The sequence below is a fragment of the Nycticebus coucang genome, chromosome 13 (genome assembly GCF_027406575.1).
Source record: "Nycticebus coucang isolate mNycCou1 chromosome 13, mNycCou1.pri, whole genome shotgun sequence".
In the NCBI taxonomy this organism is placed as follows: domain Eukaryota; kingdom Metazoa; phylum Chordata; class Mammalia; order Primates; family Lorisidae; genus Nycticebus; species Nycticebus coucang.
In genome coordinates, this window is record NC_069792.1 from 61,669,200 (window position 1) to 61,691,905 (window position 22,706).

The following is a 22,706-nucleotide window of genomic DNA, read 5'->3' on the forward strand; positions in this document are numbered from 1 at the left end:
ACTTCCATGTTTTTGTATGAGTATGCAGATTCCTGTTGTTACGCAGCTCAAGTTTTATTCCATGGTGGTCTGAGAAGATGCATGGAATAATTTCTATTCCTTTAAATTTACTGAGGTTAGACTTGTGACCTAAGATGTGATCGATTTTGGAGTAAGTTCCATGGACTGATGAGAAGTATGTGTATTCAGTTTTGTTGGGATGAAATGTTCTGTAGATGTCTCCTAAATCCAGATGTTGGATGGTTAGGTTTAAATCTAAAATTTCTTTGCTCAGCTTCGTGTTGGAGGATCGATCCAACACTGCCAAAGGAGTGTTGAAAACTCCGACGATTATGGAGCTGGAGTAAATCAAGTTGCTCATGTCTGTTAGAATTTCTCTTATAAATTGAGGTGCATTCTGGTTGGGTGCATAGATATTAATAATTGAGATCTCATCATATTGAGTACTACCCTTAAGAAATATGAAGTGACCATTCTTGTCCTTCCTTACTTTTGTTGGTTTAAAGCCTATTGTATCTGCAAATAAAATTGCAACACCTGCTTTTTTCTGATTACCAGTGGCCTGAAATATGGATGACCATCCTTTCACCCTGAATCTGTATTTGTCTTTTAAGTTGAGATGTGACTCTTGTATGCAACAAATATCTGGCCTGAGTTTTTGTATCCTGTCAGCTAACCTATGCCTCTTTAGAGGACAGTTTAAGCCATTCACATTAATGGAGAACATTGTTAAGTCTGGTGAAGTTTTGGGTATCGAGTTTTTCAAAAGTCCAGTGGGCATTTTTAATCCTTTTGCCAGTGTGGAAATTGGAGTTTGATCAAAAGTTTCTGAGCGAGTTTACTTTTGTGGTATTTGATTTTGTTGGTCATTATGGAGGATAGGTCTGAGAATATCCTGAAGAGCTGGTTTCGTTATGGCAAATTTCTTCAATATATGAATGTCATTAAAGTATTTAATTTCTCCCTCATAAATGAAACTCAGTTTAGCTGGATACAAGATCTGGGGTTGAAAGTCATTTTGCTTTATTCGATTAAAAGTCGGTGACCACCCTCTTCTGGTTTGAAAAGTTTCAGCAGAGAGATCTGCAGTCATTCTAATATTCTTCCCTTTGAAGGTAATGGTTTTCTTTCTCCTGGCAGCTTTGAGGATTTTCTCCTTCATATTAACTTTAGTGAAGTTAATTATGATATGCCTGGGGGATGTCTTATTGGGGTTGAGTCATGCTGGTGTTCTGAAGCTGTCCGCTATCTGAATTTCAGAATCTCTAGGCATGTCTGGAAAATTCTCTTTCATAATTTCATGCAGAAGGGCCTCTGTGCCCAGTGAGGCCACTTCATCTGTTTCTGGAACTCCTATGATTCAGATATTCGCCTTCTTCGAATTATCCCAGAGCTCTTGGAGAGAATGATCCATTTTTGCTCTCCATTTCTCTTCCTCTTTGAGAGTTTGGAAGCATTCAAAGGCTTTATCTTCGATGTCAGAAATCCTTTCTTCTGCTTGCTCCATTCTGTTGCTGAGGGATTCTACTGTATTTTTCATATCTTTGAGGGCTGCAAATTCTTGCTTCAGTGTGTCTAAGTCTTTGGTGGTTTTGTCTTTAAATTCATTAAATTCTTGAGACAACTTTCGAATTTCTCCTCGAATTCCTAATTCCACTTTGTTAATCTTGTCCGCAATCCAAATTCTGAATTCGATTTCTGACATCTCAGCCAGTTGTTTATGAATGGGATCTTCAATTACATCTGCCATATCTTTCCTTGGGGGGGGTTGATCTATTTTGGTTATTCATGTTACCAGAGTTTTTCCGCTGATTCCGCCCCATGGTTGTTTTACTCCCTGTGATTTTTTTTCCCCTGGGCTTTGTCGAGGGCCTGTGCAGTGTTGTTGCCTGAGAAAGTGGGGCCCTGTCTGGTGTGGTGGGGCTAAGTGGTTCTGTCTTGTTTTCAGCTGGTTTCTTTTCCACCCTAGTGAAACAGATACTCTGGATTTAAGTCTCAGCTGTGGAGAAATATCAGCAATTAAGTAACCCCACCCACCACCAGCAAACAATTGGAAAAGAAAAATCAAACCTTCCTACCACCGTGCACCCAGGGCACCACCTGATTTGTCCTCAGGCGATTGGTTCAGTTCAAAAAGTCCAAATCAATTGTCTCAGTCTGCACCTGTCTCAAGTGAGAGAGTTTAAGAGGTCTCTGGGAACTGGATCACAGGGGTCTGGTGACTACTGTGGTGTGGCTTGCTCCAGTGCTGCGTGGAGTCAGGAGGAGCCACCCAGCCAATAGATCAGTCTGAGAAGGTTGATGCCTCCTTCCCCACCTTGCACCACTGTCACACCCAGTCACTGATAACCCTGCAGTTGGCTGACCCAGTTGTCTGTAGTGGATCGGTACTCCAGAAGTTTGAACCTGCCTGAATCACAAGGAAGTCTGCCAGGCCACTGCGCTCTGCCTCTCTCTATCAGGAGGAGGTGAGGCCTGACAACCTCGGGCGCTTGATGAAGGTTGAGGGGTTTTCACTCAGGTCCAGTCTCACCGCTGATTAATGTTACTGATAGAACAGAACAGAACAACCCTACAGAAGAGAGGCTGAATTGAGTTCCAAATCAGCTTGTCTTTGCTCTTGTATTGTCTATAGGCTGACGGTCCCCTGAGGGCCAGGTGCATTTTAGGTTTAGTAAAGAGGACCTCTGGGTCAGCCCTGCCCTGGGAGTTTCCCCGGTTTGCAAGTTGGAGTAGCCTCAGGTAGATTCTATACTCAGAGTCTCTGGTTGCCCAGGGAGACAGGGGCTGTGGCTTTAGAATATTCGGTAGTGAGCTGTATTGCTAGCAAAAGAGGGCTGCTGCTTTATGGCTCGGGCAACCACTGCTCTGGTGTAGCTCCCTTCCGGCCAACCGTCCTCTCTCCACTCCCGTACCCCAGAGTCTGCACCTACCCGCTGCAGCCCAGCACTGTCTACACACCTCGAGCAATCGCCCAAGAGTCTGGACCCCTGGGGGATAGGCCTCCAGACCTTGGAGCGAGAGCAGAGGGGAGTGCGGGTAGCGCTGGGAGCCTGGGGTTGCGGGCAGAGAACACACACAGCATTACACAGTTTTATGCCTGGCCGTATTGTCACCAAAAGACAGCTGTTGCACTGTGCCTCAGGGAACTGCCACTCCCGTGTGGTCCCCTCTTCACCGACTGGGACTGGCCTCCAGACATCAGTGAGAGTGCAGGGGAGTGCTGGGAGCTCAGAATTCCAGGTAGAGACTATATACGGTTTATACAGTTTTATGCCTGGCAGGAGGACGCCATGGCACCCTAGTAGGGGAGGTAGGTCCAGTTTTTACAGGGTCTCTCCCGTGGAGTGTAGTGGGAGGACCTTTGAACTCTGCCCGGTTGTTTGTGGGGCACTCTGAGCCGTTCTCATGGGGGAGGGGACTCCCGTCCTCTTGGTGATGGATTTTGTACCTTTTGTTTGTATCCTTGTGGTCCCAGCTCACCTCAGCGGGGTTGACGTGCATTCTTCAACCTTCTCTCTTAGTGCAGCTCAAATCCACCAGGTTACTTGCTGAATTTTTGTCCTTTAACTCTCCTACTGGACGGGAGCCTCTGTGGAAAGCTGGCTTCAGTCAGCCATCTTGTCTCCTCCCCCGTGTTGACTTCTAAATTTGAAATTATTCTGGTACATTTCTATTAATTGATGAAGAATTGTATTGAACTGAGTCCATCAGAGTAGGTATTTGCATATGAAACATTTTTCTGCAGTGTTTGTCATTAGTCACTTTAGAATTTTGGAACATTCATGTTTCTCAAAGGTTTTACTAAAGGAAATATGTTGATATTTAGGAGGAAACATTAGAATTCATTGTTCAGCTTAGATTTGAGGAATGCATGGAATTAATTTGTGGTTCATATATTGGTCAGAAAATAAGGTCAGATTTCTATGTTAGCATTTTGAACAGTTGCTGTAAGTCCAGCAAAATCTTGCTATATTGAATCTAGCATCTTCCTAATAATGTTTAAAATTATTCTTGTAATGTTTGAAAACTTTTAATCAATTAATTGCTTTTTCTTTATAGTAATCAAAGACAGCTGAAGGGGGATCAAGTTTAAAGAATTCAATTTTACTTTAGCATTTTAGATTTCAGAATTGTACTTTAGCACAGCTATCCGGTGTGTATTAGAACTAGAAACATCCAACTATGTTATGTAATAAATAGAATATGTAAAAATGAAAACAATTAGTTATATTCAATATAAAGAAGTTATTGTGCTGAAAACTGTAAGTTTTCAGTTCATGACTTATTTGGCCTACGTTAAACATTGATTTTTTAAAAATGTGAACTTTGACTTTGCATTTAAATTTGAAGAATGTATCTATTTGCCCAAGAATATGTGTAACTAAATCAGAGGCAAACACAGACACCTAAAAAAAATAACCTTTTAATTTTGGAATAATTTTAGGATTATAGAAAGGTTACGACGATAGTATAGAGAGGTCACTCATAATCTTTACTCAGTTTTTCCTGTTGTTATGTTATCATAGTATATTTTACCCAAAGTGAGATGGCTACATAAATGCATTCCTGGTTAAATTTTATTTATTTATTTATTTTATTTATTTTTGTTAAATCATAAATGTGTACATTAATGCAATCATGGGATACAATGTGCTGGTTTTATATACCATTTGAAGTATTTTCATCAAACTGGATAATATAGCCTTCACCGTATTTTCTTAGTTATTGTGTTAAGACATTTATATTCTACACTTAGTAAATTTAACATGTACCCTTGTAAAATGCACCAAAGGTGTGGTCCCACCAATTACCCTCCCTGCCCCCATCCTCCCCCCTCTCTTTCCTTCCTTCTCCTCTTTCCCCTTCTTCTTGGGCTATAGTTGGGTCATAGCTTTCATAAGAAAGCTATAAATTGGTTTCATAGTAGGGCTGAGTACATTGGATACTTTTTCTTCCATTCTTGAAATACTTTGCTTAGAAGAATATGTTCCAGCTCCATCCATGTAAACATGAAAGTGGTAAAGTTTCCATCTGTTTTTAAGGTGGCATAACATTCCGTGGTGAACATATACCACAATTTTTTGATGGATTCATGGGTCAGTGGACACTTGGGCTTCTTCCATGACTTAGGAAGTATGAATTGGGCTGCAATAAACATTCTGGTGCAAATATTTTTGTTGTAAAGTAATTTTTGGTCTTCTGGATATATACCTAGTAGAGGAATTGAAGGATCAAATGGCAGGTCTATTTTTAGATCCCTAAGTGATCTCCAAACATGTTTCCAAAAAGAACGTATTAGTTTTCATTCCCACCAGCAGTGCAGAAGTGTTCCCTTTTTGTCCACATCCACGCCAACATCTCTGGTTTTGGGATTTTGTGATGTAGGCTAATCTTACTGGAGTTAGATGCATTCTCAAATTGGTTTTTGATTTCTCTGATGATTAAGGATGATGAGCATTTTTTTTTTTTTAATTTTTATTTGTTTTATTTTTTTTTTTGCCAGGGCTGGGTTTGAACCCGCCACCTGTGGCATATAGGACCGGTGCTCTACCCCTTTGAGCCACAGGCACCGCCTGATGATGAGCAATTTTTTCATGTGTCTGTAGGTCATACGCCTGTCTTCTTTTTTTGTTTTTTTTTTTTTGAGACACAGTCTCAAGCTGTCATCCTGGGTAGAGTTCTCTAGTATCAGAACTCACAGCAACCCCCTGGGCTCAGCTCAAGCAATTCTCCAGCCTCTCCATCCCAAGTAGCCTGCCACAACACCCAGCTATTTTTTGGTTGCAGCTGTCATTGTTGTTAGGTGGGCCCAGGCTGGATTCGAACCTGCCAGCTCAGGTGTATGTGGCTGGCGCCTTAGCCACTTCAGCCACAGGCGCTCAGCTGCATCTGTGTTCTTCAGAGAATTTTCTCTTCATGTCCCTTGCCCACCCTGAGATCGGATCACTTATTCTTTTCTTGCTAATACATTTGAGTTCTCTGTGCATTCTGGTTATCAAACCTTTGTCGGAGACATAACCTGCAAATATCTTCTCCTGTTCTGAGGGCTGTCTGCTTGCTTTACATATTGTGTTTTTGACGGTGCAGAAGCCTTTTAGTTTGATTAGATCCCAGTAATGTATTTTTGGTTGCTTCAGTTGCCCAGGGGAACTTCCTCATAAAATATTCGCCCAGGCAAATTTCTTAAAGTGTTTTCCCTGCACTTTCTTCTAGTATTTTTATAGTTTCATGTCTTAAGTTTAAATCTTTAATCCAGTAAGAGTCTATCTTACTAGCAGTATAATCTGAGGTCTGGTAGCATGATTCCTCCTGCTTTGTTTTTATCTCTGAGTAATGTCTTAGCTATTTTAAGTTTTTTTCTGATTCCATATAAAATGAAGTATTTTTTCGAGATCTTTAAAGTATGACAGTGGAGCTTTAATAGGGATTGCATTAAAATTGTATATTGGGTAGTATGGACATTTTAACAATGTTGATTCTTCCCAGCCATGAGCATGGTATGTTTTTCCATTTGTTAACATCTTTAGCTATTTCTTCTCTTAGAGTTTCATAGTTCTCTTTAGAGAGATCTTTCACGTCCTTTGTTAGGTAAACTGCCAAATATTTCATCTTCTTTGGCACCACTGTGCACAGAATAGAGTCCTTGACTGTTTTTTCAGCTTGACTATTGTTGGTATGTATAAAGGCTACAGATTGATGAGTGTTGATTTTGTAACCTGAAATGCTCCTGTATTCCTTGATCACTTCTAAGAGTTTTGTAGTAGAATCTCTGGCGTTTTCCAGACGTACAATCATATCATCTGTGAAGAGTGAAAGTTTGATCTCTTCTGACCCTATATGGATACTGTTGATCACCTTTTCTTGCCTAATTGTGATGGCTAAGACTTCCATTACAATGTTCAAAAGCCGTGGCGACAATGGGCAACCTTGCCTGGTACCTGATCTGAGTGGAAATGATTTTAATTTAACTCTATTCAATACAGTATTGGCTGTAGTTTTGCTATAGATGGTTTCTATCAGTTTAACGAATGTCCCTTCTCTACCAATTTTCTTAAGTGTTCTGATCATGAAAGGATGGTGGATATTATCAAAAGCTTTTTGTGCATCAATTGAGAAAATCATGTGGTCTTTGTTTTTTAATTTGTTTATGTGCTGAATTATATTTATAGATTTACGTATATTGAACCAGCCTTGAGACCCTGGGATAAAACCCACTTGGTCATGGTGTATAATTTGTTTGATGTGTTGCTGAATTCTGTTTTGTAGGATCTTGTTGAATATTTTTGCATCAATATTTATTAGTGATGTTCATCTATAATTTTCTTTTCTTGCTGGGTCTTTTCCTGGTTTGGGGATCAGGGTGATGTTTGCTTCATAGAACATGTTGGGTAGTATTCCTATTTTTTCTATATTTTGGAAAAGGTTAAGTAATATAGGTACAAGATCCTCTTTATTTTATTTTATTTTTGTTATTAAATCATAGCTGTGTACATTAATGCGATCATGGGGAACCATACACTGGTTTTATAGACTGTTTGACACATTTTCATCACACTGTTAAGACATTTACATTCTACATTTACTAAGTTTCACATATGCCCTTGTAAGATGCACTGCTGGTGTAATCCCACCAATCACCCTCCCTTCGCCCACCTCCCGCCTCCCTCCCCTCCCTTTCCTCCTTCCCCCTATTCTTAGGTTATAACTGGGTTATAGCTTTCATGTGAAACTATAAATTAGTTTCTGAGTACATTGGATTAGGGCTGAGTGTATTGGATACTTTTTCTTCCATTCTTGAGATACTTTCCTGAGAAGAATATGTTCCAGCTTTATCCATGTAAACATGAAAGAGGTAAAGTCTCCATGTTTCTTTAAGGCTGCATAATATTCCACAGTGTACATATACCACAATTTATTAATCCATTTGTGGATTGATGGGCACTTGGGCTTTTTCCATGACTTAGCAATTATGAATTGGGCTGCAATAAACATTCTGGTACAAATATCTTTATTAAATTGTGATTTTTGGTCTTCTGGGTATATGCCTAGAAGAGGAATTATAGGATTAAACGGCAGATCTATTTTTAGATCTCTAAGTGTTCTCCAAACATCTTTCCAAAAGGAATGTATTAATTTGCATTCCCACCAGCAGTGTAGAAGTGTTTTCTTTTCTCCACATCCACGCCAACATCTCTGGTCTTGGGATTTTGTGATATGGGCTTATCTTACTGGAGTTAGATGATACCTCAAAGTAGTTTTGATTTGCATTTCTCTGATGATTAAAGATGAGCATTTTTTCATATGTCTGTAGGCCGTGCACCTGTCTTCTTCAGGGAAGTTTTCTTTTCAAGTCCCTTGCCCGGCCTGCAATGGGATCACTTGTTCTTTTCTTGCTTATACATTTGAGTTCTCTGTGGATTCTGTTATTAAACCTTTGTCGGAGACGTAACCTGCAAATATCTTCTCCCAATTCTGAGGGCTGTCTGCTTGCTTTAGTTACTGTGTTCTTGGTTGTGCAGAAGCTTTTTAGTTTGATCAGGTCCCAGTAGTGTATTTTTGAAGCTGCTTCAATTGCCCTGGGGGTCCTCCTCATAAAATACTTGCCCAGACCGATTTCTTCAAGGGTTTTCCCTGTACTCTCTTCTAGTATTTTTATAGTTTCATGTCTTAAGTTTAAATCTTTAATCCAGTGAGAGTCGATCTTAGTTAATGGTGAAAGGTGTGGGTCTAGTTCAGTCTTCCACAGATTGTCAGCCAGTTCACTCAGCACCATTTGTTAAATAGGGAATCTTTTCCCCACTGAATGTTTTTAATTGGCTTGTCAAAGATCCAATAATGGTAAGTAGCTGGATTCATCTCTTGGTTCTCTATTGTGTTCCAGACATCTACTTCTCTGTTTTTGTGCCACTACCATGCTGTTTTGATCACTTTCGATTTATAGTATAGTCTGAGGTCTGGTAGCGTGATTCCTTCTGATTTGTTTTTATTCTGAGTAATATCTTGGCTATTTGAGGTTTTTTATGATTGCATATAAAATGAAGTATTGTTTTTTCAAGATCTTTAAAGTATGACTGTGGAGCTTTAATAGGGATTGCATTGAAATTATATATTGCTTTGGGTAGTATGGACATTTTAACAATGTTGATTCTTCCCCGCCATGAGCATGATATGTTTTTCTATTTGTTAACATTTTTAGCTATTTCTTTTCTTAGAGTTTCATAGTTCTGTTTATAGAGATCTTTCACATCCTTTGTTAAATAAACTCCCAAATATTTCATCTTCTTTGGCACTACTGTGAATGGAATAGAGTCCTTAACTGTTTTTTCAGCTTGACTATTATTGGTATATATAAAGGCTACCGATTTATGAATGTTGATTTTGTTACCTGAGACGCTGCTGTGTTCCTTGATCACTTCCAAGAGTTTTGTAGTAGAATCCCTGGTGTTTTCCAGATATACAATCTGCAAAGAGCGAAAGATTGATCTCTTCTGAACCTATATGGATACCCTTGATCGCCTTTTCTTCCCTAATTGTGATGGCTAAAACTTCCATTACAATTTTAAAGAGCAGTGGAGACACTATATCCTCTTTAAATGTTTGGTGGAGTTCTGATGTGAAGCCATCTAGTCCTGGGCTCTTCTTTTTAGGGAGATTTTGTATATTTGATGCAATTTCAGTACTTCATATAGGCCTGTTCAACATTTCCACTTGATTCTGGCTACGTCTAGGGGGGTGGCATGCTTCTAAGTATTCGTTAGTTAACTTCAGATTTTCATATTTCTGAGAATGTATTTTCTTGTAATATTTTAAGGATTTTTTTGATTTCTGAGGGGTATGTTGTTATTTTGTCTTTGCCATTTCTGATTGCTGAAATTAGAGATTTTACTCTTTTATTCCTGGTTAGGTTAACTAAAGGTTTATCTATTTTATGGACCTTTTCAAAAATCAACTTTTTGATTTATTTATCTGTTGTATAATCTTTTTCTTTCAATTTCATTTAATTCTGCTCTAATTTTGGTTATTTCTTTTATTCTGCTGGGTTTGGGATTGGAATATTCTTCCTTTTTCTATTTCTGGAGATGTCACATTAAGTTGTTAACTTGCTCTCTTTCCGTTCCCCTGAGGAAGGCTTACAGTGCTATCAATTTCCCTGTTCGGACTGCCTTTGTGTTATCCCAGAAGTTCTGGTAATTCGTGTCTTCATTATCATTGTTCCAGAAATTTGATAGTTTCTTTTTTAATCTTGTCTATGACCCAGCTATTTTTCATCATAAGGTTATTTAGTTTCCATGTTTTTGTATGTGTATGCAGATTCCTGTTGTTTACTGAGTTCAACTTTTATTCCATGATGGTCCAAAGATCCAAGAAATAATTTCTCCTCTTTTAAATTTGCTGAGGTTAGTTTTGTGACCTTAATTGTGATCAATTTTGGCAGATGTTCCATGAGCTGATGAGAAGAACGTGTATTCAATTTTGTTAGGATGAAATGTTCTGTAGATGTCTGTTAAATCCAATTGTTTGGTGGTTAAGTTTAAGACTAAAATTTCTTTGCTGAGTTTCTTGTTGGAGGGTCTATCTAACACTGCCAAAGGAGTGTTAAAATCTCCAACTTTTATGGTGCTGGAGAAAATCTAGTTGCTCATGTCTGTTACAGTCCGTCTTATAAATTGAGGCGCATTTTGTTTGGGTGCATGAATATTAATAATTGAAATGTCATCATGTTGAGTGTTATCCTTAACAAATAAGAAGTGGCCCATCTTTATCTTCCCTTATTTTTGTTGGTTGAAAACCTATTGTATCTGTGAATAAAATTGCAATACCTGCTTTTTTCTGAGTTCCATTTCCTTGAAATATAGATGACCATCCCTTCATCCTGAGTCTATATTTATCTTTCAAGGTTAAGACGAGATTCTCGTATGCAGCAGATATCTGGCCTGAGTTTTTGTACCACTTTGAGGACAATTAGAGGACAATTTGAATCTTTCACATTAATGGAGAATATTGATAAGCCTGGTCGAATTTTGGGTATCGAGGTTTTCCATCGTGCAGTGGACATTTTTAATTCTTTTGCCACTGTGGAAGTTGGAGTTTGATCAAAAGTTTCTGAGTGAGTTTACTTTTGTGTGAGTTTACTTTTGTGGTAGAGGATTGTGCTCGTCATTATGGAGGATTGGTCTGAGAATATCCTGGAGAGCTGGTTTAGTTATGGCAACTTTCTTCAACATGTGAATGTCGTTGAAGTATTTAATTTCTCCATCATAAATGATACTCATTTTAGCTGGATACAGGATTTTGGATTGAAAGTTATTTTGTTTTAGGAGATTAAAAGTTGATATCACCCTCTTCGGGCTTGAAAGATTTCAGCAGGGAGTTCTACATTCATTCTCATTTTCTTCCTTTTATTGGTTATTGTTTTCTTATGTCTGGCTGCTTTTAGAATTTTCTCCATCATACTAACTTTAGTGAAGTTAATTATGATGTACCTGGAGGATGTCTTATTCGGGTTGAGTTGTGCTGTGATTCTGAAACTGTCTGCTTTCTGAATTTCAAAATCTTTTGGCATGTCCGTGAAGTTCTCCTTGATGATCTCATGGAGTAGAGCATCTGGGCCTTTTGAAGCAACCTTGTTGCCTTCAGGATTTCCTATATGGGGAATATTAGTTTTTTTTGAATTATCCTAGAGCTCTCTGAGAGAATGATCCCTTTTTGTTCTCCAGTTCTCTTCCTCTTGAGCATTTGGGAGCATTGAAATGCTTTGTCTTCAGAAATCCTTTCTTCTGCCTGCTCCATTCTGTTACTGAGAGATTCTACTGTATTTCTCAGTTCTTTGAGGGCTGCAAATTCTTGTCTCTATGTGTCAAAATGTTTGGTGATTTTGTCTTTAAATTCATTGAATTCTTGAGACAACTTTTGAAATGCTCCTTGAATTTCTAATTACAACTTTACCTCCATTTTATTAATCTTATTTGCAATCCAAATTCTGAATTCAATATATGATATCTCAGCCATTTGTTTATGAATGGTTGCTTCTTGTGTGTCTGCTATGTTGTTCCTTGGGGGAGTTGATCTACTCTGATTATCCATTTTGCCAGACGTTTTCTGCTGATTCCACCCCATGATTATTTTACACCATTTGACTAGATGAACAGATAAGGTGAAGTTGGCTTGGGGGCTCCTGGAAAAGGGATTTACCAGCCTTTTGCCCAAGAGCTGGGAGTGGTGTCTTTAGTTTTCCCCTAGACCTTTGCAAAGGATCTGTACAGTGTTACGTCTTGAGACACTGGGGCCCTGCTTGGTGTGGTGGGGCTGAGTGTCTCTGTCTTGTTTTCAGCTGTTCTCTGTCCAATCCTAGTGAATCAGTAAGTGTGGGTTGAAGTCTCAGCTGTGGAGAAATACCAGCAACTAAGTCACCCTGTTCCCCACCGGGAACAACTGGAAAAGGAAAATCAAACCTTCCCCCAACTGTACACCTGAGTGTACCACATTGGATAGTCCTTGGGTGATTGACCCAGATCAAGACTTCCAAATCAGTTGTCCTAGTCAGCACCTACTCTCAAGTGGGAGAGTTCAAAAGGTCTCCAGGGACTAGATAGCAGTTGTCTCCTGGCACACTCCTCGAGTATGGCTTGCTCAGGTGCTCTGTGGAGTCAGAAGGACCCACCCATCAAATGAATTAGTCTAGGATGGTTGATGCCTCCTTCCCCACCTTATACCTGTGTCACACCCAGTCACTGGTAACCCCGCGGGGCTGTGACCCAATTCCCACAATTAACATATGCTCTAGGGGTTTTTGCTTGCCTGAGTCACAGGGAGAGCTATGTCTCCTCAGCCAGAACGCCCCACTCTGCCACCAGGCGGCAGGGGGAGCTGAAGCCTGACCACTTCGGGTGCTTAATGGAAACTGGGTGATTCACTCATTGGCAGCCCCGCCCCAGATGGATGTTGCTGGCACTTATAAGCTCGCAGAAATTGTGTTTCTGTCCTGGCTATATTCCCCCGTGGGCCAGGCACTGTTTGAGTTCATACAAAGTGTGATTCAGCCCTACCCTGTGCCGCTGCCGTTGCACCAATTCTCTCGGAGCTGGCATCTCTGTCTCTGCTGCACTCTGTGTTGGGGCGGGCACAGTTAGATTTCAGTGTCAGCACTCAGTCCCTGCCTCTCCTTGGGCTGGTGCTGTTGCCTTTCCTGCTTTTGTCTCAGCTATGTTCCCCTGGGGACTGGGTACTTTTTAGGCTCACTAAAGCAGTATATCTGACTCTGCTTCACCCTGGGAGTATTCTAGTGTCCATCCCCGCTGCTCTCCACCTGGGCAGGTACTGCCTCAGGCATACCCTTTACTTATGGTGCCTGTTTCCGTCCCAAATCTGCTCTGCCATTGGCTGCCACTGGAGTCGAGGCCTGGCTTTCTCTGGTTGCCAAGAGAGGCAGGGAGTGTCTCTCCAAAATATTCCCAGGTGCATGAGCCCTATTGTTCTTGCTGCTTGTGCTCTGTGCCACGGGGCACCACTTCTCCCTCTTTCATATGGCTCCTTCGGTCCACAGTCCTCTCTTTACCCCTGTGCCACCAAATCAGCACAGACCTACAACAGCCCATTCCTTGTCCACTTCTCTTGGGAAAATGCCCAAGAGTCTGGACTCCATGGGGGATAGGCTTCCAGACCTCAGGATGAGCATGGAGGGTAGTTCTGTGTGTTCAGAATTGCAGGTAGAGAATATATACAGTTTCATGCCTGATGGGAGAGTGCCGTGGCGCACTAGTGGGTCCTCTCTGGGGAAAGAGTTCCGGTTTTTAGAGGGTCTCTTCCAGGGGATAAAATAGGAGGATATCTAAATTCTGCTTGCTTGTTTGTATAAAGTATACTGTGAGCGGGTTCTCATGGGGGATGGGACTCTCATTTGGTTGGTGATGGATTTTGTAGATATTGTTTGTTTCCTTGGGGTTGCAGCTCGCCTCAGCAGGGTTGATGTGCATTCTTCAACCTTCTATCTTGGTTCAGTTCCAAACCATCAACTTACTTGCTAAACTTCTGTCTCCTTTAACTCTCCTTCTGAATGGGAGCCTGTGTGGAAAGCTGGCTTCAGTCAGCCATCTTGCCTCCACCCCCCTGCTGGTTAAATTTTAAACTGTAATTGAATTTCATTAAATGTTTTTTCTGTACTATGATCCAAAGCAGGATACCACATTGCATTTAGAATAATACATTTTAAAATAATTTAAATTATTTAATAATTATATGATACTTATAAATATTATAAGCTGCAGAATAGCAAGAATTTTTTTTGAGTCATTATTTAGATTAGTATAAGCATATCTTGGAGGTATTCTGGGTTTGTTTCTGTAGTGAAATGAGCATTACAATAAAATGAGTTACACACATTTTTCTTTTCTTTTTTGTAGAGACAGAGTCTCACTTTATGGCCTTCTGTAGTGTGCCGTGGCCTCACACAGCTCACAGCAACCTCCAACTCCTGGGCTTAAGCGATTCTCTTGCCTCAGCCTCCCAAATAGCTGGGACTACAGGTGCCCGCCACAACGCCCGGCTATTTTTTGGTTGCAGTTTGACTGGGGCCGGGCTTGAACCCACCACCCTCAGTATATGGGGCTGGCGCCTTACCGACTAAGCCACAGCTGCTGCCCTATCGAAGGCATTTTTATTTTCTTAATGAATTTAAAATTATGTTTACAGTATCTTGTGGTTTGTTAAGTGTACACTAAGTTTATGTCTAAAAAATGTATATACCTAAGTTAAAAAGTACTTTATTGGTAAAAAATGCTAATGATTATCTGAACCTTTAGCAAGTCTTAATCTTTTTGCTCATAAAGAGTCTTGTCTTGTCAGTGTTGATGGCTGATGACTGTTGGACATGGTGGTTGCTGAAGGCTGGGGCAGCTGTGTGAGTCTTTTAAAATAAGACAACACTGTAATCCTAGCCCTCTGGGAGGTTGTGTTGAGTGGATTGTTTGAGCTCAGGAGTTCCAGACCAGCCTGAGCAAGAGCAAGACCCCATCTCTAAAAACTAGCTGGGAATTGTGGCAGGCCCCTATTATCCCTGCTTATTGGAAATCCAAGGCAAAAGGATCACTTGAGCGCAAGAGTTTGAGGTTGCTGTGAGCTATGATGCGATGGCACTTTACAGAAGGCAAGTCAGTGGGACTGTCTCAAAAAAAAAGAAAAAAAGACAACAGTGAAGTTTGCCACATTAATTGCATCCTCTTTTCACAAAAGATTTCTTTATAATGTCAGATGCTATTCAATAGCATTTTACCCAGTAGAACGTCTATCAGAATTGGAATCCATCCTCTCAGACTCCCTACTGCTGTTTTATCACTTAAGTGTATGGAATATTCTAAATCCTTTGTTGTCCTTTCAACAATGTTCATAACGTCCTCACTGGGAGTAGATTACATTGTGAAAACCACTTTCTCTGCTCATCCATAATAAGAAATTCCTCATTTGTTCAAGTTTTGTCATGAAGTTTGCAGCAATTCAGTCACATCCTCAGGCTGTACTTCTAAGTCTAGTTCTTTTGCTATTTCCTTAATTTCCTTCAAGAGCTTTTCCTTTGCGTTCACAGCTTGGCTAGCTGTTTAGCACAAGAGGCCTAGGTTTTGGTCCTTCTGAACTTTTGCATGCCTGTCTCACTAAGCTTAATTATTTCTAGCTTTTGATTGAAAGAGATGTTCAACTCTTCCTTTAAGGTAATGCTTAGAGGCCATTGTAGACTTATTAATTGGCCTAATTTCAATACTATTTTGTCTTATGGAATAGGGAGGTCTCAGGAGAAGGGAGAGAGACAGGGGAATGGTCAAATGGTGGCAGTCAGAACACACACATTTATCATTTAAATTCTCTATCTTACATGGGTATGGTTCATGGTACTCCAAACAGTTTTGGTAGTAACATCAATTGTTACTATTAACAATTACCATGGCAGATAATAATAGTAATAAAATTTTATAGATATTAGAGAATTACCAATTTTATCCAGAGACATGAAGTGAGCACATATTGGGAAAATGGTGCCAATAGATTAACGCAGTGTTGCTATAGACAGAGCTTCACTTGTAAAAAAGAACAAAAAGCAACATCCGCAAAGTGCAGTATAGCAAAGTGGAATAAAAGAAGGTATGTTATCTAGCCGGCATTCAAGAAGTATTTGTTGATTGACTGAATTAGGCTATTAGAATAGGAGATATACTTTTTTTTTTTTTTTAATTTTTTTTTATTAAATCATAACTGTATACAATGATATGATTATGGGGCATCATACACTCACTTCATAAACCATTTGACACATTTTTATCACAGTGGTTAACATAGCCTTTCCGGCGTTATCTCGGTTACTGTGCCAAAACATTTACATTCTACATTTACCAAGTTTCGCAAATACCCCTGTAAGATGCACCACAGGTGTGATCCCACCAATTCCCCTCCCTCTACCCACCCCCCCCTTCCCCACTTCCCCCTATTGTTAAGTTGTAGCTGGGTTATAGCTTTCATGTGAGAGTCCCAAATTAGTTTCATAGTAGGGCTGTGTACATTGGGTATTTTTTCTTCCATTCTTGGGATACTTTACTAAGAAGAATATGTTCCAGCTCCATCCATGTAAACATGAAAGAGGTAAAGTCTCCATCTTTCTTTAAGGCTGCATAGTATTCCATGGTATACATATACCACAATTTATTAATCCATTCGTGGATCGATGGACACTTGGGCTTTTTCCATGACTTAGCTATTATGAATTGGGCTGCAATAAACATTCTGGTACAAATATCTTTGTTATGTTGTGATTTTTGGTCTTCTGGGTATATGCCCAGCAGAGGAATTACAGGATTGAATGGCAGATCTATCTTCAGACATATGAAAAAATGCTCATCATCTTTAATCATCAGAGAAATGCAAATCAAAACTACTTTGAGATATCATCTAACTCCAATGAGACTAGCCTATATCACAAAATCTCAAGACCAGAGATGCTGGCGTGGATGCGGAGAAAAGGGAACACTTCTGCACTGCTGGTGGGAATGCAAATTAATACATTCCTTTTGGAAAGATATATGGAGAACACTAGGAGATATACTTTGAAAATAAACAGTGGTAATTATACCTTTCTCATAGGAACTAGAGTTTTGTTCAGTCTATTTGCATTTCTTCACAACTTTCTTTTTGATTAGAAATATTAAGACGTCTTGGAAATGATTGGAAAAACATGGTAGTAAATGTAAAATGAATGGCCATTATAAGATTCAAATTTTGGGGAGAATATATGAATCATTTATATGAGTATTGGACTGTTTCTTACACATAGCTTTTACTTTTTAAAGCAGTTATTAGGAAGGAATTAGAAAAATGCTACTTAATTTTCTAAGTTTAGAATAGCATGTTGAACCTTTATACCATGGATAATCTGTTACAGCTGTTTTTGTTGCACCTGTTTTCCTGCTTAATAATTAAATTTCCTGAATCTTAAAATTGGCTTGTTTTCATTAATTCATCATAATAATGACAGTTTATTGTCATTTAACACTAATTTTGATTTACTTCATATTTTTATATTTCTTAGCTCACAGAAATGCAAGCTGAGAGTAGTTATTATAGCCCACAAAAAGTAAAGTCTAAAGAAATACTGTGTTGGGAACAAGAAGGAACTACAGTTGAGGTAATCTTTTTTTTTTGAGGTAATCTTTTGACCCTGAACATATTTTTTTAAAGTCTTTGGTTCTTTAAATTAATATTTTATAACTGTAGGTTTGTTATCATAAATAATATATTTTAAAATATTTGTTTATAGTTCTATATTTCTATCTTAACATTCAATGGTATTAGTTAAAATAATTCTTTAACAAAGATTTTACCGTAATGTGCAACCTTTCATTTTCATTTTTTCCTTTAACTTGTATGTGCTTATGTTATTTGTGGATATGTATGTGTATATTAGTGTTTATGAAATGTGGGTTTCATAGAGAGACAAGTAATATGTTTCTCATTTTAATAGAATTTTTATTCTAAGTACAATAAATTTGGAAAAGCCATGGCTCTAAAGATGTTTGACTAATTTAGAAATTCTACAAGGGAAGTTTCAAGTATTTTTATTCAAGGTCTTAGTTCTGATGTTTCTTTTCTTCTCATAGGCCCTTATGATGGGAGAGCCTTTCTTTGATTGCCAGATTGGGTTTGTAGGTTGCAGAGCTATGTGCCTTAAAGGAATTATGGGTCTTAAAGATTTTGAAGAGAATATGAATAGAAGTGAAGCAGTAAGTAAAAAATCTCCCGTTTTCCCTCTTTTTGGATAGGATGCAGGGATAATGAAGTGCTTATTGAAGTGCGTAACTATGTACAATCTGTTAGGCCACATATATCTCTAGCCTGAGAGAGGAGCTTTACCGTTTCCTCCTGCATTTCCCTTGTAAGAAGTTATAGGGCTCAGGGGAATTTAGAAAGTTGGTAACACTTAACACCTGGAAAATAGTTCCAACTACTTTCTAATTTGTCAATATTTCTTCTTTTTTGTTTATGGGAGCTACTTGGAGTTCCTTTTTGGTTTGTTAAAATGTTCTTTGCCACAATAGGCAATGAAAATGAAGACAGCTTTCTTTATTTTTTTGTAGGACTTAAAATTTTATTGATTTCTATTGACTAGTGAATGGATGTTATAAAATCAAGGCTTTATTTTCTTTAACAGTCTAATGATTTTTCCTGCTGTTCATAGATTTTGGCTTTTGTTTTCAGGAGGCCTGTTTCTTCATCTGTGGTGAAAACTTGAGTACAAAAGGTTCAACATACCTTACAAATTCATTGTTTGATTACCGAAGCCCAGAAAATAATGGTACTCGTGCAGAATTTATCTTGGATGCAACTCATCATAAGGTCAGAGAATATATATTTGAGCCAAATTCTGGGCTATGTTTGGGTGGACACATTGTATGAATACTTGTGTTTGCCTCTTCTCAAATGATATCTTCTGAATGCTAATTGTTTATTAAAACATTTAGAATATTTTGTCCATCTTGTCCATCTAGAAAAGTTTGAGGAGTACCCAGTGGCCTCTACTTTTATGTATGTAATCATATTTTGTTTGTCCATGTGCTACTTTTAAAAATATTCATGTAGGGTGGTGCCCGTAGCTCATTGGTAGGGTGCTGGCCACATACTCCGAGGCTGGTGGGTTTGAACCCGGCTTCGGGCAGCTAAAAGAACAATGACAACTGCAGCAAAAAAATAGCTGGGTGTTGTGGCAGGCCCCTGTAGTCTCAGCTCCTTGGGAGGCTGAAGCAAGAGGATCACTTAAGCCCAAGAGTTTGAGGTTGCTGTGAGGTGTGACACCATGGCACTCTACCTAGGGTAACAGCTTGAGAGACTGTCTCAAAAAAAAAAAATTCGTGTAGGAAACATGTCAAATTAGCTCTGTGGGATTGTTGGGAAGAAATGAGGAATTCAGCCTTTTGTTATGTGTGCTTTTTAGTATTGTTTAGATTTTTTCATGTAAGATTATATTAATATATTTATGGAACATTAATACATTTATGGAATAAGTTAAATTCAAAAGAGTTACCTGAAGATTAATGTAATAGAATAAATTATTCTCTTTTAATCATTCTAATTTTTACTTTCATAGTGAAAAGAATTTAGTGTTGACCTGCATTAAATTTATAAACTTATGAAATCCTGTATTTATGAAATATCTTTAGTGTTTGAACTGTTTCATGTAAGTGTTCAAGGATTAACTCTATTTGAGAGTATACACATAGGACAGTTTTGTTATAGTGGTAAATGTAAGAATTGTACTATCTTCTACATTACAGGTATTCCTTAACTAGACATTATTGATAAAGTGGTCAAAATGTCTAGTAGAATTATGGATGTCCTTTTTTTGTGGTCTATGAGCGAGAGAACATTATGTTTCTTAGAAGTGAATTCTTTGGATAACTGCTATTCTTTTGTTTTATTGATAAGTGTTCTTTTTGTTGATAAACATTCTATGTGAGGCTATGTGTCTGACCTATCAGATTTTAACTCAGGATGTTTCTTTTATGCAATGTTTGTTCTGTTTGGATTGCTTGTTGGCAGGAGACATACACTGAGATTGCTGGAATGCAAAGGTTTGGGGCTTTTTACATGGATTACCTCTATACAGTGGAGAATACCAGCATCAAAGGTATTGGCTTCTTTCCTTTATATTTGCCTTTCCTTGAACAATTGAAACAAAAGCTTCTTCAGAGTCAGTTGATCTTTGCCTGGTTGTATTCTGTTATATATTATTTACCTTTTAGTACTTTGGGGAATGATTTAATTTTAATGCTATGTTAGAATTTTCTTAGAATTTTGCCATTTTTTATACAACTAGTTGAACATATTTTGTATAACCAAATAGAATTAGTTCTTATAGTTCTTACTATGTAGTTCTTAATAATATTTATTTATATGTAATATTAAAATTTTGATACATCACATTTTGTATTAAATTTTCAAAACGAATCACCATTCCTTTTCTGTATTAGATACATTTTGCAGGCTATATAAATCCTTTTCTAAACAACGTTTGTTTGAAAGATTGAAGACTTAACAGAGGAGCTGATCTTGAAATAAGTTTTTTGAGGAAGAGAGAAAGAGTATTAATTTTCCATTTTCTCCTTTTGTAGTAGTTTCTAAATGTTGGTGTTCTCATTGGTCAGTCTCCAATTTTTTCCCCCCCAAACTCTCTCTTGAAGTCATCTCATTCTTTTCCATGGACTTAAGTGCTGTCTGTATATTGTTGATGCCCAAATTTGCATTTCTAGTCCAAACTTATTAAAGGTTCAGAATTAAATATCCAATGCATAATTTACATTTTAATTTCTGTTTCTCACAGATGCCTGAAAACTAAATGTGTCCAAAATTGAATTATTAATATGCCCATGACCATCTACTACCTGTGTTGCTCCTCTTATTTTCATTCCCTACTTCTTGGAAAATTGTACTGTCATCTTCTATAGTTGCTCAAGCCAGAAACCTGGGATTCATCATGGAACACTCTTTCCTTCTCTCTTAGCATTCTGTTTATCATCACGTTTATCATAAGTTTCTACCTCCACAACTTATGGGGAATCTGTGCATCCTTGTCACCTTTACTCTTATCACTCTTCTCCATTCTACCATCATCTCTAGATTCTAATAGCTTTCTTACTGGTCTTCCTGCTTCCACTTTTGCTCTCCCATTATTTAAACTGCAACCAGATTGGTTTCCTCTACTGAAATCCTCACAGACTTCATATTGTTCTATATAAAAATAAAATTTAAATAGTTTACCAGATTTTGGTCTTGAGTTACTTGGTAGAGAGTGATAACTATTAGGAAGGCTAAAGATAAGTAAGGAAAATTTTTGGAGGAAAAGATGAATTTTGAGATACCAATGGACATTAAAGTATAAATGTTCCTTAGCCAATAATGTATATGAAAGTGCAACTGAGAAATCTATATTCTAAGACCTTTGTAAATTATTGTAGTGTTGTAGTGTCCAGTTGCAAACTTGTGGTTTCTTCTGGTTTAGGATGATGTGTTATGCATGTGCTGTTGGTTCAGTGTCTTGAGAGCAGATGGAGTCGTCTTTTAAGCAAAGGAAATCTAGTGCTGAAAATTTTTATTTGTATATATGCTTCTTCAGTTTTTAAAAGATGGAAACATGATTTATATTTGCTAGAAGTCTATATATTTCAGAGAAGCTAGTAGTTTGTGAACTTTTGAATTGTTCATATTTTTTTACTTTTGTGATAGTATACAGTATTTTAGATATTTTATTTCTTTTCTTTTTAAACAAAATGTTGGAGTAAAACATACATCTGAAAAGTCCCATACATTTATGTACTGAATAGCAAAGAATTCTAAAATTGACATCTTGTCTCCACACACTCCACAAAATAGGACATTGCTAGCATCTACTAAGTCTCACATGTGTTTCTTTTCTACCACACTCTTCCTCCTTCACTGAAGGAGACTGTTATTCTGAGATTTGTGGGCATCACTTTCTTGCTTTCGGTTTATCACTTATTCATGTACTTTCTTAATTGTGCCAGCTGATGTAGTTTTGAGAAAGTAATAAAATTCCACTGTTAAATTAATGTGTGAATGTCACATATGCTTTAAAAATGTGTTATTCACTTAATAGTGTGTTTATTTCTTGCTTGCTTTTAGGTAATTGTGTTTCTCATTGGAAATCTATATTCATATACAATAGTGATTATAGTGATTATGATGGTGATAATATAAAATGCTGTGTTTTAAGTGTTTTACACATGTGAGCTTATTTAATTCTCATAACAGCCTGGTAAGGTAAATAACATTATCTTCATTTTACAGATGAGCAAACAGCCAGCCCTATACATGGGTCATTATGAAAGTTTTGAGATACACAAAAATTAAGAAACATAAAATCCGCATGGATAGAAACAAATGAAGCCTTCTAAGTAACACCAATAAGCCAAGCAAGTTGAAATTTGCCTGGGTGAATTAGAAAAGATACTGTGGACTGTCCTGTTTCTTGGAAGTGAAATAATGGACCATAGCTGTCTCAAAACTTTTGTAGTGACTCACATATGTAGTAGGTTAAGCAGCCTAACCAAGATCACACATGTAGGATGGGGAGTTTGAACCCAACCATCCTAACCCTAGCCTGCATTCATAACTACTCTGTTGGAATTTCCTTCTTTGTTAGATTACTTGAAACA

General features: G+C 38.1%; 1 protein-coding gene across 12 annotated transcripts in view; it reads left to right on the plus strand.

Moving 5' to 3' along the window:
- The window catches only part of VPS13B (vacuolar protein sorting 13 homolog B), a 980,186-nt gene that overhangs the window by 95,311 nt on the left and 862,169 nt on the right, over positions 1 to 22,706 (plus strand). For all 12 annotated transcript variants that reach the window (XM_053558614.1, XM_053558617.1, XM_053558615.1 and 9 more), the window contains 4 exons: positions 17,570 to 17,665; positions 18,138 to 18,260; positions 18,736 to 18,873; positions 20,074 to 20,161. In XM_053558614.1, the coding sequence (XP_053414589.1) occupies positions 17,570 to 17,665; positions 18,138 to 18,260; positions 18,736 to 18,873; positions 20,074 to 20,161 (445 nt within the window). The remainder of the gene's footprint in view (positions 1 to 17,569; positions 17,666 to 18,137; positions 18,261 to 18,735; positions 18,874 to 20,073; positions 20,162 to 22,706) is intronic.